This window comes from Corvus brachyrhynchos, unplaced genomic scaffold, assembly GCF_000691975.1.
Source record: "Corvus brachyrhynchos isolate BGI_N302 unplaced genomic scaffold, ASM69197v1 scaffold467, whole genome shotgun sequence".
Taxonomy (NCBI): Eukaryota; Metazoa; Chordata; class Aves; order Passeriformes; family Corvidae; genus Corvus; species Corvus brachyrhynchos.
The window spans coordinates 3,094,171-3,113,330 of NW_008239309.1; the positions used below are offsets into that span (position 1 = coordinate 3,094,171).

The following is a 19,160-nucleotide window of genomic DNA, read 5'->3' on the forward strand; positions in this document are numbered from 1 at the left end:
AATGAATGGATTTGACAGACAACAGCTTGTGACAACAGAAATCCAATGGCCTAATGGAATTGCTCTAGGTATGTTGAACTTGTCTCTGTGCCAGAGGTATTCTGGAGCTTTAGCAATTTTTTTGCTACAAGAGCTAAGGTCATTCTTCAGAGAACTACTTTCAGCTTCTGAGAAAGGGAAGTTTCTGCATGCCTGAAGACACTGCAACAGGCATTATCACTTCTCAGATACTGAAATAGTAACTTCTTGAACTGCTCTGTGTTATACTTGAGGCACAGGCCACATAGGCATCACTGCAGCAGCCCTCTGTATGCTGGAATGGTAAGAAACTAGGGCAACACTGCCACCATTCTCAAACCTGTGGGTGTTTCAATTCTTGAAGCAAGCTTTGGAGGTTTCCTCCATGTGGACACTAACTAAGTTTGGTGTTTTCCCCCTCCTAGATCTGGTAAAAAGCCGCTTGTACTGGCTTGATTCTAAACTACACATGTTGTCAAGCGTGGACTTGAATGGCCAGGATCGTAGAATTGTGCTGAAGTCATATATGTTCCTTCCTCATCCTCTTGCTCTAACCATTTTTGAGGTAAGAATGACTTCCTATAATCATTGTCGAAGATCCTCTTCTTGCGGGTATGTGGCAGGAATGATGGGGCTGATAGCATCATGGTGGTAATGGGATGCAATGGCATTGTCTTCTAGGACCGTGTGTACTGGATTGATGGAGAGAATGAGGCAGTCTATGGTGCCAACAAATTTACTGGAACAGAGTTGGTTACCCTAGTGAACAACCTCAATGAAGCACAGGACATCATTGTGTATCATGAACTTGTTCAGCCTTCAGGTAATTTCAGTACAGTTTATAGTTAAGTCAGTGTATATTTGTAAGAAGCCTGCCCTGCCTGGATGGTGGTAAATGGTATCCCTTCACTGTACAGCAGTCTGTTTCTACTTCTGCTTGGAGCTTCTAACATAGACAGCCCCATGGGTTGAGAGGTCTAGTGGCAATTCCTCTTTCTTGGCCAGAGCAGCTATAAATCTATAAGCAGCTCAGACAAGTAATTCTACTGAAACAAACAATTACTGAGCAAATGCTTCTGCTACACACCTGGAGCATGAAGGCTCACTCCTGCTCATGCCTTAATTGCTTTACCAACAGGTAGAAACTGGTGTGAAGAGAACATGGCAAACGGAGGCTGTAGCTACTTGTGCCTGCCTGCTCCTCAGATAAATGAACATTCTCCAAAGTACACCTGTGCATGTCCCGCTGGGTACTTCTTGCAGGAGGATGGTCTGAGATGTACAGGTACTGTAACACAACTGAGATCTTTCCCAGGATGGATGGGGAAGGGGTAGGGGAGTATTGAACCTGTTAGTGGGAAGGAAATACAGTGGTATCGGCTGACAGCTTTGCTAGAATTAATCTGATGTACTTAATCTTGAAGGGGAGGGTCTTATGCATTAATATGGCCCTCAAAGTCTGCAGATGCTGTTCAATGTCCATGCTTTGCTTCTGCGTTCATCATTGTCATTTGCAACAAGAGTTTGTACCTCCATGGCTTTCTGCAGACAGCAAGCACAAGGACAAAACATACTCAGCCTCTTATAAAACAGGGGTATAAACTAACATGGCTGTACATATATATACAATGTTCTAAAGGTGATCAGCTAATGTTGCTGTCCAAGGAAGTCTGTACCTCCTTTTTGGTCCAGATGAACATGCTGCTGTGCTACTGTTGTCAGCACTGACTATGCAGCAAGCTTGCTTTGTCCAGTGGAGTGGAACTAGAAACTCCAAGGTGACACCTACTCTATTGTGTGTTGACTCTGACTGCCACAGAGTGCTGAATGCAAGGATGCTGGCCTCAGCTGGCTGCTCTGAAAGGTTGCTATGGGTATCAAAGGCTGTACCTAACCAGTAAACTTGTAAAACTAAAACCTCACTCAGAAAACCTTATACGAGGGATGGGATGGCTTACGATTGTTGTGACTTTAAATACCTGTAATGCATTCCTGGTTAACTGTCTGGCCGTGTTCTTGGAACTACTTTTCATCAAGAACTCTCTGCTGAGGGTGTGCTAGTGAAATAGCTAATGTCAGTGTTCCCAGTGAAGCTAACAAGCTGCATGATCATTTTTGCCATCTGCCAAACCTTCACTACCATGGCTCTCATAGCAAAGCCATTGCAGAACTTCAGGATTAACTGATCTATAATTAGTTCTTGATCTATAATTAGTTTCAGGTACTGGAACAACTGTGGCTTACACTGAGGCTAAAGATACCAGCACAACAGAAAAATCTCCAACTGTTGGACTAGTTCCTGGAGGTACTGGTCCCAATAACTAACACTGCTAAACATTAGAGAAATGAAATGCAAGCTGACCAACTAGCCTACTTGGAAGTTTTCTCCTTTGCATGCAAGTAGAGAACACAGGCCAGATCATTTGTGTAGTGTAACAGCTGGAGCATGTGTTAAACAGAATTAGTTTACATGTAACAGTGTGGAACCTATAGGTTCCGTGAAATCCCAGGAGTGCTCATAGAAGGCAAGCAATAAAGACAGATTCCAACTAACGCAGGATGAAGCATGTTAGGCTATTCTAGCAGTGTGCTACTGAGAAGCTAATCAAACAGGAGCTTCTGGGTTTGGGAAATGCTTGCATATGACAATCTGCCAGCCTGTCAGTACACAAGCTCACTGCATCAATTTCTTGTGCAGGACTCAACACTAGTGGTACAACCTCTGAAGTAACTGCAGCTGGAAGAACATCAGCAGCTTGGATCATTCTTCCTGCTGGTGAGTACAGCATTTACTAGCCTTTTGGACCCCTTGTGGTGGGACAGGCCACTCTTAAGAGCTTGACCTGACTCTACTTCATGTGTGCAATCTCTTTGTCTCCCTGCAGTATTGCTGATGATGGCTGCAGCAGCTGGCTACTTCATGTGGCGTAACTGGCAGCACAAAAACATGAAAAGCATGAATTTTGATAATCCTGTTTTCCTCAAAACTACAGAAGAGGACCCTACCCTGCAGTAAGTAAACCTATTAACATGTCTGAGACCCCAGGTTAATAACTGGAGTAGAAAGACTGCTAAATGATACCTGAATTGAATTTAGGAGAGGTCTCTGCTTTTGAGAGCTGCTGGCTGCATGTAAACTACTGGGTTGAATCAACTGACAACTTTACCCTATAATCAAGGTTAAAGTTGTAGTAGGTAACTAGTGTCTGTACCTTGGATGGAGTAATCTGTACTGAATGTGGTCACTAGCCTGCAGGATTAGCAATGATGTGTGTTGTTTTATGTATTTTGTTAGTGCAACTGTAGCTAACTTGTACTTACTTTTTTACAGATATCTGTTGTCAGCACCGATGATGATATGGCGTGAGCACTGGATCAGGAATCACTTTTAGTTTACTAGTGTCTTACACTCTTTGGGGATAGTAACCAGGTTTGTGGCTGAAGGACTTCCTCCATTCTTGGAAGAAAGAAGATACTTTCTGTATTTATGGAACACTTGTGTAAATAGCTATTTTATACAGCTTAACAACTCTGTAAATACCTGTCCACAACAATTCAGCTGTTAGTGGTTACAGTTTTATCAGTAACCCTTGGGTTGGTTAGTCAGTAACATCACTGACCAAATATAAAGCACTTTCCATAGAAAGCCATACTCCAGCCACAACTTGTAACACCTGTACATATGTCTATAGGCCACTTGTAAATAATTATTGGAAAACCACTATCAAGCACTTTGAAATACTTCAGATGTAAATTATTGTACACACTTTTTCAATGATTGGGGCAATGGCAATAGGAAAAAACGGGTTACTGTGATTGCCAAAAATTTGTAAACATAAGTAATTTTGTATGTATGATTGAAACAATCTTGTCTGTTACCTCTTAGAGGTCTACAAAAATGAATGATCTTTAAGAAACCACTGTAAAACTCAAATGCAGCCGAGGGGATAAAAATAAAATGAGTCAAGCAGCTAAAGTATTTTCTCGATTATTATGTTAGCACTGAATAAAATGGTGTATCTCAAGTTGAAGGCTTTAGTAGGCTGTGCTACCACTGCCAGCCAGATCATGAAGTATTTCTTCAGTTATTTCAGCAGTATTCTAGGCAGCTAAGACACTTGCCAGGTTATGTGTTTGTTCTTGAGACTAATAGTCTGCACAGAGTAATGTACAGAGTGGGTCTCCTATCACAGAAGTCCAGCTGATCTCTTAAGTTAGGACTAACAGTGGCTGAAATTACTCAACTACTACTGCAAGGTTTTGAGAGGCAGCATTAGCAGACATGGGAGATGGAGACAGGCCAGAGCATGGTCTGCCAGGTGAGTGTGAGGTCCTTGCAGTGTCTGGCTGGTGGCAGTTACTCCCCATAACTTTTGTAGTAAGAGGTACTACTTGACTCTTGCTAATCCTTCCCCCTGTGAGGTAAGAAGAGGTTGCTTATGGTGGGAAGGATGCAGTTTCAAGGCTATGGCATAGTTTGGAAGAAGCTATAATCTTTAGTGATGACTTGTTAAATAATTTTCAATCAATCCTGTCTCTAAAATAGGAACAATGAAAATCCTCGAGTCAGATTTTTGGATCAGTTCCTGGGCTTGCTTCTAATGCCTGTTCTCATTGCAGTTACAGCTGGGGTCTGTTCTCTTAATGGTCTTCTTGTATTGTGGGCTCCTTTATTAACAGATGAGGACAGCTGCGAAGTTGTGCAGATTTAAAATAAGTTGTTTCTAGCAAGTTCACAACTCTTTGGGGAGTTGAAGCTTCTAACCAACTATCACTGGCAACTCAACTGCAGACATTTAAGATATCTGAAACTCATGTGGGCTAAATTGTCTTGCAAAGATTAGGATGTAAAGGGGCCTCTAAAGTTTGTGGCTAGCAATACTGTATCTATTTTACCAAGTAGTTTTTGGGGTAAAGTGCATTTCATAGCTGCCTAATATGTGAGGTTCATTAGTCGTGGGATAGAATTCAACTTTTTCAGTTAGACATCTAACTCTGGATACTCTGAAGTATTTGTGTTCAAATGTGACAAAACAAAACATAATTCTCAGTCAGAAGGTGACTATAAAGTCACATGGCACCTAATTATGGGAAAATGCTCTGCCTTCCCAGTCTTTATAAAGAAGAACAGCTCTACTTTTTTGCTGAAGTTCATTGCTCTTACCAGTATTGTACCAAGTGGTGTAAGGAGAGACCAGTAAGACCGATTAAAGACATTTCTTCCTGAGGGTAATATTTATTTGAAGTAGCAACTTAAATCTGTTTTGGGAACCTGAGGTAGTTTTGACAGTGTGGGCTCTAGGAATTTTTCTGAGTTTACTCCAATGTGCTGAACAAAGAATAGTGCCTTGACATAACAAATTAGTTCCTATAGTCTAGAGAAGACTTAACACTTTACCAGATAGAACTTCTATGGTTTCATATAGCAGGAGGGAGGACTGGGAAATATAAGGCAGTAGCAGGAGCTGATATGAGATGGCCTGTACTTATTTGCAAATGTTGTTTGGTTTTTAGTCTCACTAGGTTTATTCTTTCCTGCCCCTCTTCATTTTTGTGTTATGAAATCATTGTTTACTTCCACAGCAGGCTTGGAGAGTAGTCAGGGATTCCTTCTGTAAAAACAGGTCCAACTTGCATTGACAAATACCTTCTTCTCTTTGAACAGTTTTTTTTTTCCCCTGCCATCTTGAAGTGTTTGACTGGTTTACTCCTTGTCATAAGACTCTTTTGGCATCTAATGAAGGTGGTATACCTGTACTGAGCACTCCTGCAGCAGCCCCCTGTGGCTGTGCTGGTGTCCACCAAAGTAATTCTCTGCAATCATCCCTTCTAAGCTCCTCTGCTGCAGTCTTGTGGTATCCCAGAGCAATGGGACATTACTAACATCTTTGCTAAGATTTCAATGTTGAGTTGACTTTATATTCCTCCTGAAGAATTTTCTGCTTATAGCTACAAAAATATGGCTTTAGTTGGTTATTGAGTATTCAAGGTAATGGTATGTTTTTGCTTCACAGAATATTTAAGGCCTCTGGTTCTAAATACTGCCTATTTCTGTTCAGTGTCTGCTAGCCAGTGTGAGTGCAAAGCTAAATTTGAATCTGGCTCTTTCTTTCCCTTATAAACACGCAAATTTCTCTTAATACACTCCCTCTGTTCCCACATAATTTTCTGTCTCCTCTGTGATCTGCCTGTGTTTTTACAGCACTGTAAATACTTTACATTATTGCTCAGAGGGAAATTAACATAAAGGGAATTGATGCTGCTCATGTGATTTTTCTTCCCCTTTGCACCTTGTTCCTCTACAGCTAGCTACAATATGCCTTTTCCAACCCAACTTGTATTTGCCTACATTGATTTTAATGAACATACCTTTTTTCCAATCAGATCTTTCCTGAAACAGTGAAGATCCATTTATCTATTTTTATGTAAGTGCTGAATCGTGCTAGATAAGAGAAAAAGTACAAAAACAAAGACTTAGGCTGGAAGAAATATTGTGGGAGCCCTCAGAAAAAGGAAAAAAGCATACAGCTACAGAAGCACTCTTCACTTCACAACCTAGATGTAAGTGGAGGCCTGCCAGTACTTTCTGTAGATATGGCACAGTATGTCTGTGGAGAACTGTGCTCCTCTTCCTTCTTTGAGCTGGCTCATAACAGTAGTTGGTATTGTCACTTACTGGAAGAAGGTGTTTGGAGAGGTCTGCCTGCTCTGTTGAAGCGCAAAAGCCAACTTAATACATTCTTGGCTTGCTGGTTTTTGCTTTTCCTCACCTGAAGGAGATTTGAAATTTGCCCATATCAAATGGAAAATTCTGACAGACAGGCTGTGCAATCAGTTAGGCTGCTGACTATCTAGGCTGTTGAACATCTGAAGTGAAGACTGCCTGGGGAAAGAATGATTGATGGTCTTAATTCTCCTTGCACAGCCCTGGTTGGAACACTTCCACACCAATGTGAAGCAGTGGAAAATGCTTCATGTCATACATGAAACTTCTCCCCACCCCAACAACCTAAACAGGTAACTGAAGGCTAACTTCGCTAACATACTCTTTGGTATATAATAAATTGCTTGGACATAGAAAACACTAAGCATTAAATCGAGACAAATGACTGGGGAAAACACATTTCATATAAATGGTTTTTTGCTGTAGAGATGTCCTCTGTAGAAAAATAAACAGTTTTTAGGTAACTTTTTCCCTCCTTCCTAGACATCCTTTCCTGTAGTCAAACTTCAAAATACATGGAAATGTTTTATTGTACTGTCAGTGCATAGATTTAAGGTTGGTAGTTGGATAGCAATGAAAAAATATTAACATTCAGCAGACTTGTTTCTTTCCAGTGGAAAGTATTTTTGAAAGGCCTCTTGGAAAGGCTGATCCTTGAATGCAGTCAACACCACAACCCTCTAGAAACAGTGCTGCATCTTCTAATGTCCCCTTTGTGGATGTGTGCAGCTGAGAAGTGGTGGTTTGGTTTAGACAGCTTATTCCTTTTTTGGGCCCTTAAATATATAAGAGCTCATATGTGCATTTAAATGAAGGCTTTCAAGAAAGTTAGATTGTGGTTTGGTAATTCCACAGTGTGTTGTGGCTGCTGTTCTCTTAAGTGACAAATACTGTGAATTTCCAACTTTTTGGCTGGTGCCTCTAGTGGTAAAAGAAGTTAATTCCATGAACTTTCTTCAAATAATGATCCTTAATAAAGCCTCAGTACAAAATTCAAGTTACATGTGCTGTATTCATGCAGGAGCATTCTGGTTTTACCAGGAGAAATGCTGATTATTCTTTCATTAGACAGCATTCAACCCACTGCCCCTCTCCCCCAACTTTTTTTGGTGGAAGAATAGGTCGAAGTCATTTTGGAGGCAGAGGGAGTGGGAGGATGGTGTCTCTAGAATCTATGTGTAAGTTGTTGGTTGTGATCCATACACATTATCAGGTAAAACCTGGCAGTTTTGTAAATGTAGTATACCTATATCTTGTCTCAGAAACAGAGTTTGAACAGTTGCTTGGACAGAAGTGGGTAGCTGCCAGATTGTAGCATATAGAAAGAGCTATTTCTTCCTAGCTAATGAGAGAAAGAAAAGCTGTAAAACTGCTTGCTTACAGAGAGCATAATTCAAATGGTGGCAGGAGCGCTGCATTTCAGTATTTGATACAGTCCATCCATTTGAGAGAAAAACCACTCAAGCCATTTTTCACCATCTTAGGTTTCAGATGCAAATAGCCACTGACTACTGAAAACTAACATTTTGATAGCTGTCTTTGTAATTCAAATGTCACAGGCAAGCAGTGGGCATTCCCAGTTACATGATACCATCTAAAGGTCCCGTGTTGACCATCAAGAATCTCTAGCAGAAGACTGTTTAGTGCTCCCTGTATAAACATGAGATGTGACTTTCACTAGGAACTACCCCAACACTTTCTTTTAGTGTTCAGCAGTTACAAGGATCCACTCCAGAGTATGGCCTCTGCAAGTGGCTGTGAAGTATAGCATTAATAATTAGACCTGACATTCATTTTGTTCCTCTCCTCATCTGACACTTCAGTAGCAGTTAGTTAATTTAACAAACATTAAGTGGCAGTTTTTTACATGGTACTGTAGGGGCAACTGAGAAAGTGAGTCTGCCTTTAAATTACCTCAGAATGAAAGGAAGTCAAGCAGCCAGCCTGGTCATTAGGAGCCTAACAATCACATTAACGAATCAGTGAGGAATTGAAATAATCACAACTTGTGTAAATCAGTTAATTATTTTCAGGGCCTCTTGTCCCTGTAGGGAAGAAGTGAAACTTCACTTTCTGCCTCAAGAGGCAGGGCTGAACCAGGGGTCTGCTGTGAGGAAGCCAATCCCCCCAACAGAGAAGATACCTCCCGTGTGTTTGGATATGTGGCAACTTCCCCTTTGCCTGCACTTCCTCTTTTAGTTGTTTTTTAGAAGACTCTTGATGTTGTAAAACGAGGTCTTTAGTGTTAGCCATAGATCGCAGGAGGGAACCTGACCTAAATTCATAGCAATCAGAAGCAACTGCATGGGTAAATCCCAACAACAAAAGCAAGATATGCAAAACCCCCACTGCTCACGTTGCAAAAGGTAGGGCAACCAAAATAGCACAGAGTTTAGGAGGCCTCCATTAGGCCTGCAGCAACATCCTTAGGTGCCCTTTGAAAGCGAAGTGCCTGCCAGCAAGTCTGGGTCTTATGGAAAAGCTCCAGTCATCTTCTGAGGGCAGTGTGCCATGCCTCATCCATCTGTTGAAACAAAGCATCAAGGACTAATAATCAGGCAGAAGGATGTCCTGTGTTAGTTAAGATTTTCAGAAATTAATATTAGAAGGGGAACAATACATTGAAAACAAGAGCATAAAATCAATTTAAGTCAAAGGTGAAGCCGCCGTATTAATTCTTCTTGCAGGTAATCCTTCTCAGTACAAGCTGTTAATTTATGAGCTGCATTAAATACTGTTCTCTTGTTTGACTATCTATGAAAGTCCAGAAGGCCAGCTAGGCACAGCTCAGCTCTTAAAATGATGAGGATTAAAAGGGCCTTAACCAGGCAGTAACAGGGAATATACATTAACAATTACTTTATTTTGGTTCATAGTATTTGTTACAAATAGGAAGGAAATCAAATCAGTGTCTTTTCAGCTTGGCAAATTTATAGCTTGATATGCTAGGAACTTACAGCTTGCTTTTAAAAGGAGTACACAGAGAAGTGTACTGACAAAGAGCCCAGTTTACTTAGTACAATGTTCTTGAGAGAAGAAAGAAAACTAGGAGAAATCCTCAGCTTGGCACAGGAGAAAATGCCTCACTCAGCAATTTATCTTAAGCGCACAAGCTGACACAGTTAGCTACAAAGAGGAATTGTCACAGGATCCCTTGGCACTCCAGAGTTACTGTGTGCTGGTCCATCATGTTTGAGTGTTTAAGCTTTGTGGACCTTAGAAGTATGACTAGACAATATAGTCCCGTGCTTTGTAAGGAGTTGCAGCTGCCTTTGGATTAGGGATGTATGAAAGGCTATTAAAGAGCTCATGTGGTAAGTAAGTGGAAAGTGTGTTGCACTCATTCTGCTATTTGTTTCCTGCATCATTTAAAGCAAATCTCTTCTATGCCTCAGCTTTCCCACTGTACCAAGTCACGGGGTTATTGCAAATATAAACCAGAGCCTGTTAAGCTCTAGGGGAATGATGGGTGCACACTCATCTGCAGAAGCACATGTGTATAAGCAGATTTCATTTAAAGATGCCCAATGCCATCAGTTAACCAAATTTTAGCAAAGACCTGAGGTGAGTTGTTCTAGCATTCTGCTGCTGTGGTTTTTCTGGTTGGCAGTGTAGGTGATTGTCCTGGTTTTGGCCAAGGACAAGGTTAATCTTTGGCAATAGCCGTGAAGGGGCATGGCCAAACCCTAATGTTATTCCGTATCACCTCAGATCGCTGCCAGGCACAGGCAAAGGGACTCTTGCTTCTAAGAAGGGTGAGATTTCTGCCTGGGAGAAAGCATGATAGGGAAGAGCTGGTTGGGATTCCTCATGGGATTTCTGTGTAAATTGTTTCTTTGTCTTACACATTTTGTTATTAATATCGTTGTTACTGTTCATTTTCTTATCTCATTGCTGTTTCCAGTAAATTGTTCTTACCTCAGCCTATGATTTTCATCTTTTGTGCCTCTGATTCTCCTCTCTATCCTGCTGGACCGAGAAGCAGGAGGAGGGGGAAGGAGGAAGGCAGGGAGTGAGTGAGTGGCAGTGTGGTTTGGGGTCTCAGGGGGGACACTGAACTGGGGACTACCCTTCCTAAACCAGAGATGTGCACCATAAGGACATTTACTTCTCTATTAATTGTAAGATTTTGCATTAAACATGCTGAGCTAAAGGAGACAGAAAAGAGAAATTACATATATATGAAGTTTAATCCAACCACAGAAACTGTGCATATGTTCGTTCTGCAAGACATACTGCACTAGTCTGAGATGCAAACAGCATGTTTGAAAGAAACAGAGTAAGCACCAAATATTGTGTCATTAACTGGATTTCAAATGGCCATGGAAAAATCCTTGGAGGTCATTTTGTACAGCCTACTGCTCAGAGCAGGGCTTCTTTCAAAGTTAATCAGGTTGCTTGTCTGGGCAAGTTTTGAGTTTGCAACTTAGATCAGACTTCATTACTCATTTTGATTAACATATCTTTATGATGCTAGTTTCTTTTAGCAATGAGTTGACACGGCTTTCTGGTACAAGGACACAAAACAAGGAATTGTTCTTTGAAAAGAGAAATGGACCCAAATGCAGATGTCAGCCATCAGAGTGAGTAAGAGGAAGTTCTTTGGCAAAACTAGCATAATGTTTTCAATGAAAATAAATGTATTTCAGGACTTGACTGAGTGAGCCTTATATGTTGACATGCTTAAGACTGAATTTTTTTGTTAACTCACAGCTTCAGTCCGTAGCTCCAAGACTCATGCTGTTCATATGTTCCAGTTACATGGGAAGTTCAGCAATAATCTGGATTTACTTCATGTTGTTTGGAAGTCTCATACACGTGCCTACTGTACTGGTCATGCATTAACAGCATAAATACATTTTCTAAAGCATTGAGCTAATAGTGTAAGAAAAGGCCTTAGGGATGTAGTGTTGTTTACCTTCAGATGTTTCTATTCAGTTTTATAGGATTGCCACTAAGAATATTTTAAATCAGTATTTCTCTTAAACATAACAAAATTATGATACACTGCTGTGATTGCAGCATTTATATTGTGGTAGTGCTAAACCATCTATGTCCTAAGGAACTGGAGGGTTTATCAAAAGTGTAAGTTAAAGGGAAGGAAAAGGAAAGTGTCTTGGGCTGATTAGTTTATTCATCCCAAAGACAAAAAATAAAAATCAACTTAATCCAGCTTGCAAACAATACCATTTTATCTTTAGGACACAGGACTGGCATAGAAGCTGGATGTACTGCACCAATCTGCCCATCCTTTACTGCATTAAAGGAGGACAGTTGAATAAAATGTGCTATTTAGAAAACTGCCTGGTGGCATTAAAAAAAAAAATCAGTAATTTGTTAGATCTTTGCTAAAGCTGTAGTACTGAACATGTGAATAGTTCCCTGACTTTGCCTGTTTTAGTTCCAATTCTGCACTGCCTGCTCCCTTGAAGTAGGCATTTTTCCACTGCAATTGGTCTTTTTTAAAACAGCCACAAAGAAGTGTTTAATTTCTGTGTCTCATACTTTCATTTTTAGTTTCTACAGTGCTGATCTTCCTTCTCAACAGACTCCTGAAGTCATTAGCAAACATGAGCAGTCTGGATAATCAGTTACACAGGAAGCAAGACATCAGAGTCAGTAAGTAGGAAGAGAGACATCTTTCTGCTGGAGGCTATGTCACCCCTGTATTGCTATGATATCAAAGCAACCAAAGGCTTTTTTTTTTTTTTTTTCTGCTCTGCAAACAGTGCTGAGCATTCAAGTTAGTGTGCTGAAGAAATAAATTTCAGTGGTAAGCTGGCAGACCACTCCCCACCTGACTTCTATACCCTGGCCCTTCTGCAGTAACAAAAAAGAAGCACAGATGTGTCTGCAGGAGAACTGAACAAATTTGGAGTGTGATGTGGCCAGAGATCACACTTAACCAGAGCACTGCTGCAGCCTGGCAGACCCTTTGCTGCGTGGTCCCATGTGGGACTGATCCTGTTCGTACTGGGGGATTGTGACAGCTCTGAAGAAGTGAAGGAGCCCGAAAGTTGTACGGTTGCTCAGTTCCTTCCCTTGCAGCTGGGACCTGAGCCAAGCACAGGCAAGCCCTGAGGATGTGTGCTGTCTCTCCCCCTCCTCCATGCAGCAGCTGTGCACTCCAGCACCCAAATAAATCTTAATCACTCCATGGTGGCTCTTTTGTTCAACTGTTTTTAAACTTGGAGACCCATTTATGCCATCAAGTTAACACAAGACTCAGGCCTTGAATCTGCATTGTTGTCTGCTTTGTGCAGTAATTTAATGGGCATGCCAAATGGTAGTTGAACAGCACTAAACCCTTGACCAGCTTTTTTTTTATCTTTTGTGTACAGACAATCGATTATACAAGAGGCAAAAGAGCTTGTTTGATGTAAAACAAGCTGCAAATTTTGCCGTATTGTTATTCCCATCCTCACTACAATTAATTAAAATTCCCTTCATGCAACTAAAGGAGAGTGCCATACTGAGATATATCCCTGACTGTACCCAGGCATAACAATTGATATTAGGTGCATTGTGCACACATTAGGTGGAACAGTTTTTTTCTTCTGAATGTTTATGAAAGTTTGCCCTGTTTTCAACAAAACCAAAACAAAATTATTAGCTTTAGATAAAGCGGGAAAAGGAACGGCACAGATTACAACAATAAATACCATGTATTAGGAATTTTTTTTCTTGGTTACTGCTTCAGAGTTAGATATTGCTTCCATTATAACAGTATAAGAATATAATTTTCTGTGTCTGAGACCCTACATGTGAGATATGACTGCGTAGAATCTGTGGCACAGTCCTTCCTCAAGCATCCACAAGAAGCTGGCACCCTGGGACTGAAAGCTGGTTTCCTCAAAGTAGCATCTTCATAGCCAAAGCAACAGCCTGAAAGTAACAGTCAACTAAGTTCAGCACAACACATTTTACAGGAGAAAAATCTCCAGCATCAGAGATTTTAGAACAGCTGTTAGAACAGCATCAGAATAGCCTAGATGGTGGTGGTAATGAAGATATTACTGAGATGGCTTGGTTAGATTTTACAGCAAAAGTCTTCTATCTCAATTGTCAGGTAGCTTGCTGACTGCTCTGTGCAGCAAACCGCAATCTTTGCACAAGGGGAAAATGTCTGTGATGCTGTAATGGTCTGGAGTGTATATTTATTGCATAACAATTTAATTTTTTTGAGTCTATAGGGTTTGCCACAATTACATCAGCTTAAGAAACGAATGAAGCCTTAAGGACACACCCTGAGTTTAGAATAACCCTTCTCTTCAAGAATAATTTTGATCTTTAAGAAACAAAGAGCGTTTTCTTCAGTTTTTTGGGTTGAGAAATCTATTTTTACCACATGGTGTCAAATGCCAGAAGGAGTTCTCTTACTTGAAATTATTTGAAGAAAACATATATGACATATTTCAATAGTGACATTCTAAGATTCAAACTGCCCTGAGTGAAAAAGGACATCTTCATAGGTTTAAATATTTGAATGGGTAGAATTATCTGTGTTACTTAAAAAAAGAAAAAATACCCCTAACAAAATAATTGGAAGCAACATTTTATCTTCTGATGTATTCAGATGCACATGTAGATCCTGTACTATTGTGAAACATGAACTGATTTGGGTGATATGTCTATTTAACAAGCAGAAAGAACCATGTTAGTTCAGGGCTTCCAAAAAAACCCCTGTACTTGAATATGAAGACCTGTGAAACAGAGCAAATGATTGGTTTAAGAAAATAATATTATTTAATTTTTGGTATGTAACAAAGTAATATGTTTTAATGGAAGAAAATAATAAATATAACAATGTCAGCCACCAGCAGGAGCAAGGAAATTTGCACAGAGAAATAGCTGCCTTATAGCTTTTATTTTTTTGTGCTGTACATCTACCAGAGTCTAAAACCATGAAATCATGGATACTTTCCTCATGACACGTTGTGGTGTCCACCATGGAGGGCAACATGATAAATTTTCATCAGGCAGTCTGTCACCCAGCTGGCAGACAGTGAAATATACTACTGTCAGAGGGCAAGCCAATAAAGAAAAGAAGACAGAGACACAATGTTTTCCTGGCCTATGACCACCGTTTTAGTTATGCTAATCCAGCAAATTAAATGCAAGAAAATCTACTTAAAAGGCAATGCTATGCTCCAGCTGCCCAAAAAAACAAGAAATTGCAGTGTGATGCTGCTGCCAAAATGTGCCCCCTCCACGTGCACATGCTCACGCACACGTACACACACACACACAGAGCATGGTTATGTCACGCTCAAAAGTAATGCTGAGTGTTCCATTTAAGGGGAGCCAAGCAGACAAGTGAGTAAATTAGTGTTGTTAGAACAGCTGGAAATAGTTTTTTCTGTCTGGCCCTTTTCAATTTGTTCTCTTATATTGCATTAATATTCTGTTTTCAGCCTTAAGAAAGAGGGGAAAGAAAATCAGGAGATAATAAATTCCTAGTTTAGCATTTCCATTGTCTTTCATGTTAATGGCTTTTCCCAGGCTCAGGGCTGTACCTTAGCTATGGGGCAGCCTGAAATAATTCCTCTGAACAACCAGCTCTTACCCTCGAGTATTAATCTGTAGGCTTAATTCTGCATCTGAGGATAGATCCTTGTTAGACCATTTTCAACTCCTTTTTCATCACAGATCATGTGTACAAACATACTTTATCCATACAGAAATTAATATTAGGATTTCTTTTCTGTGATTTAAATAAACATTTGTTTCTATGGCATAGGATTCACCAAGAGTTATAATAAGGAGACAATCTTATTTTGGTTTCTACTATTTTAATTTTAGATTATGTTTTAAAGATAATAAGTTATTGTTTTATTGAATTAAAATAGGACCATTGTTCCTATATTTGCAGGTTCTTTTTCAAGCGCTTGTTCTGTACCAGCTCAAATGTCTTGTGATTACATGTCTTTCTTAGACAAGCTGAAAGGGGGTTATGTTACTAAACTGAGATTTTACTTTCTTAAGAAGAGGGGGTTGGGTCCTGTAACTGGTAATGATGGAGGCCAAACACTGTACCATTAAGCTGAAAAAAACCCCAAGCTTTCCACACAGTTTCCATGTCAAGGAATTCAAAGATGGTAAGTAGGACCTTGAAGCAGAAAGTCTATGAGCTGTTTTGCTACTGCAAATCTGAATCCCTCAAGGAGGCACTTTCCTCCTCACTTAGTAGGGTGGGCATCCCCTGACAGGTGGAAAAGCGTGTGAAGGGTTTCTGTAACACCACGGAGCAATGAGGAGTCCCCAGGCAGGTGCAAAGAAGGAACTTTATTTACAAAAAACCTGACCTTTTTATGTCGTTAGTTGGTTGTTAGTTTACATAGTTTAAGGCAAAACAAACCAAATTTAATCAACCATCATACACCACGGTGCAAGCACAAGGCATTCACACAGCAAGCCTCACTTCCTCTATTCTAGCTGAGTCATTCTCCCACAGTCCATTTCTACTTAGGCTACATAACAGGCTGGAGCCATGATTTTACCAGGCCTTCCCTTTACAAAACTTTACCTATCAGTCACAGGTTTCCACATACAAAACCATTTATCCACCTAATTACAGACAGAAAGAAGAAAATAGACAGAAAGAATCCAATAAACTATCATGAGAGAAAGGTTAGAGAGAACATACAGATCTTTGGTTCATTGCAGTATTGACTACATACAACCTGTTTTGGGGCTTCAGTGGCCCTCAGCCCTTCAGCAGCAGCCTGGGAAAGGTCTGAAAAGGGGTTGTAACTATTATTGACCTCAGGAGCCATAAATCTTCCAGCTTTATTATTTCTTAATTACCAAGACACCTGGTGAAAAATTGCAGTTCCTGAACAACCATCCAAGCATGCCATTAAAGAGACAAGCATGATGGCAGCACTGGCTGTGTTGGCATCCCACTCTGTGGCTTGGTGCCCAAGAAGGTGTGAAACACAGACCTTCATGGCTGGCTCCATGCAGCAAGTGCAATTTCAAGTGACTTCATTAGGTTCCCCTAAATCAACCCCAGCATATTGAGTAGGTGTAATAAGGGCTTGGAGCTTGGCCCACTTCAAGGCAGAGGCAGGTGATGCTCCACCATGGGACCTCCTTGTGAGGCCTAAGGCTCTCCATGCTGCTTCCACCTGCAGGCAGGGGGCTTGGGAATGGCACTTTGGTCTCTCACTTCTGCCTGGAGAAAAGCAGCATTCCCCAGAGGGACTCCCCTGAGAAAGCACAGTACAAGGGGCAAGATTTAAAACCTCTGCCATGGCTCTCTCAATGAGACCCAGGGAATATTACACTTAGCAGGGGGATGTAACACACCTGCCTTTGGTGGCTGTCTTTCTGTCTGGCAGGCAGCTGACTGGGGGAAGTTACACTTTTGTATACCCAGGATAGCTTTTATGTCGTTTGTGTCTTAATGAATTAAACTTCCTCGGGTTACTAAAAATGAAGTGCCTCCGATTTTTTTGGCCTATTGCTGCACCATGGCTTGTTCAAGTATGTCCAGGCCTCTCAAAAACCTTTACTACCATGAATTATATCTACCATCTATTATATCCCCCAGCCTTTCGGCCATACTTTCTATATTCTGTTATTTCCAGTTTGACTGACACGACAGTTGCTTTCAGGGAATGTAGTCTTTAATTAATCAACTTGCTAGCAGATGTTTTCTGCAGGCTATAATTTCTTGTCTAGAAAGACATTTTTCTACCAAGAAAATATAAGGCTGGTAAAAAAAAAAACAAAATAAATTGTAGCTGCAAAAAATAGTTATTTCCTCTGTTGTAAACTTCATCTCATCACTCCAGTGATGTGATTTGGCAGCCAAATCTTTAGGGTCTCTGCTGTCAGTGCCCGTTATTGCACCTTCTGGTGAATGCTGGAGTGTTGAAGCACCATCACAAATAAAAGGAATGATGCTGCTGACTTGTTTTTTCACAGTGATGGCTGAACCACAATAGTAGCAATAATATTTTTTACTCCACAATTGACCATAGAGCAGAAAATAGGAAAAGAGATTGCAAAGCTTATATCAAGTAATCTAAATTGTTCCTCCTCCTCTACAGATCACAGTTTTACAGCTACTTACATATAAAACTGAGACGTATCCCTAACCAAAGGTTTATAAATGCTAAGAAAGCACAGTGAGCCCCTATTCCTTAGCTGAGTTTCCAGCTGCTATTACAGTACAAAAGCTGATCACTGACAATTCTTCTGGTGTTGAAACTTAATTTTATGGATGCATCACATGCAAGAACATCTAGGGTCCTGAAGAATGTTATGATTGACTCTTAGTCTAAGGTCGCAGCCTGTGGCTGTCAAAGAAAGCAAAGGAAAACTATAGAGCATTTGTACAGAGCTATTTTTAAAGTTATTGAGCCATTTTGCCTACCACATATTTATGTAGCTAAAGTCAATATCTATCTTTCTCACAGAACTCAATCAATCCAATTTCTCTATATAGCTATCAGACTTTCTTGTGTAGCATTGCAATTTTAGCCTTTTGTTGCCTTGTAAATATAATAATAAATAATATTTGGTAATCTGCGCCACATCTCCAGCACCTGTAGCCTCAGAAAGGCAAGGCCCAGTGCCTTCACACACTTGTCTGTCTGCAAGGGCAGCAGAACTGGGCACCAGCAATGGGGGTTGAACTACATGTTTCAGACTGCAGAAACAGCAGCAAGAATCTGAGCACCAGTGGCTGCATGAAATCTTAGGCGCTAATGTCATGAGTCAGGATAGATCTGCTTCAGTGATACAACCTAAAACAGAACTTGTGGGCTGTACAGTCTGTCTGTTTGGGGTACTGTCTAATCACTGAAGAGCCAGCAGCCATTTCCATTCCTACTAACAGCTAACAGAACCAGAAAACACAGGATGTACTTTTTCCTCTCATTCATTTCCCTGTCTTGCCAGTCCTTTTATGCTTTAATTAGACTCAATAACATGTCCAAACAGCTACTGAATGAGACATCTCACATGAGAAATTCACATGTAACAAAGTTATGCAGAGGGCAAGCCAGCAGGGAACTCCTGTCACAGTGACCAGGGTCAGAGTACACCTTTTACTCCCACCGCAAGTAGAAAAAATCTCAGTCTGAGCTGGGAAATCACACAGGGATTCCTCTTAATACAAAATGAAGTTATATCACTGAGAATTTTGTAGCAGGGCACGGTTGCTTTTCCTACCCAATTCAGCATTAACCATTACAATCTGCCTCAATAAAAATGATTGGTGTTTTGTCACCTCCTATCACGTTAATGTTGCTGTGTGCTGTGGGGCCATTGTACATTTTTATTTGGGGCATATCTGAAGTCTCTGAATTTGAAGAAGCTCACTTCAAGACAGAAATCAGCAATTAGGTAGTTAGGACATGTAGACAACTGAGTGTGCAACTTATTGCACAATAGCAGGGAAAATGAA

At 40.6% G+C, this 19,160-nt stretch overlaps 1 protein-coding gene across 1 annotated transcript in view; it reads left to right on the forward strand.

Annotated features, from left to right (window-relative positions):
- The window catches only part of VLDLR (very low density lipoprotein receptor), a 19,921-nt gene extending 7,024 nt beyond the window's left edge, over positions 1–12,897 (forward strand). Inside the window, 9 exon segments of the mRNA XM_017740670.1 lie at positions 1–68; positions 444–583; positions 700–841; positions 1,157–1,303; positions 2,234–2,323; positions 2,717–2,794; positions 2,904–3,030; positions 3,350–11,325; positions 12,260–12,897. The exon segment at positions 1–68 is cut by the window's left edge and continues 12 nt beyond it. Coding sequence (XP_017596159.1) covers positions 1–68; positions 444–583; positions 700–841; positions 1,157–1,303; positions 2,234–2,323; positions 2,717–2,794; positions 2,904–3,030; positions 3,350–3,410 — 853 coding nt within the window. The 3' untranslated portion in view covers positions 3,411–11,325; positions 12,260–12,897.
- Positions 12,898–19,160: the final 6,263 nt, after the last annotated feature.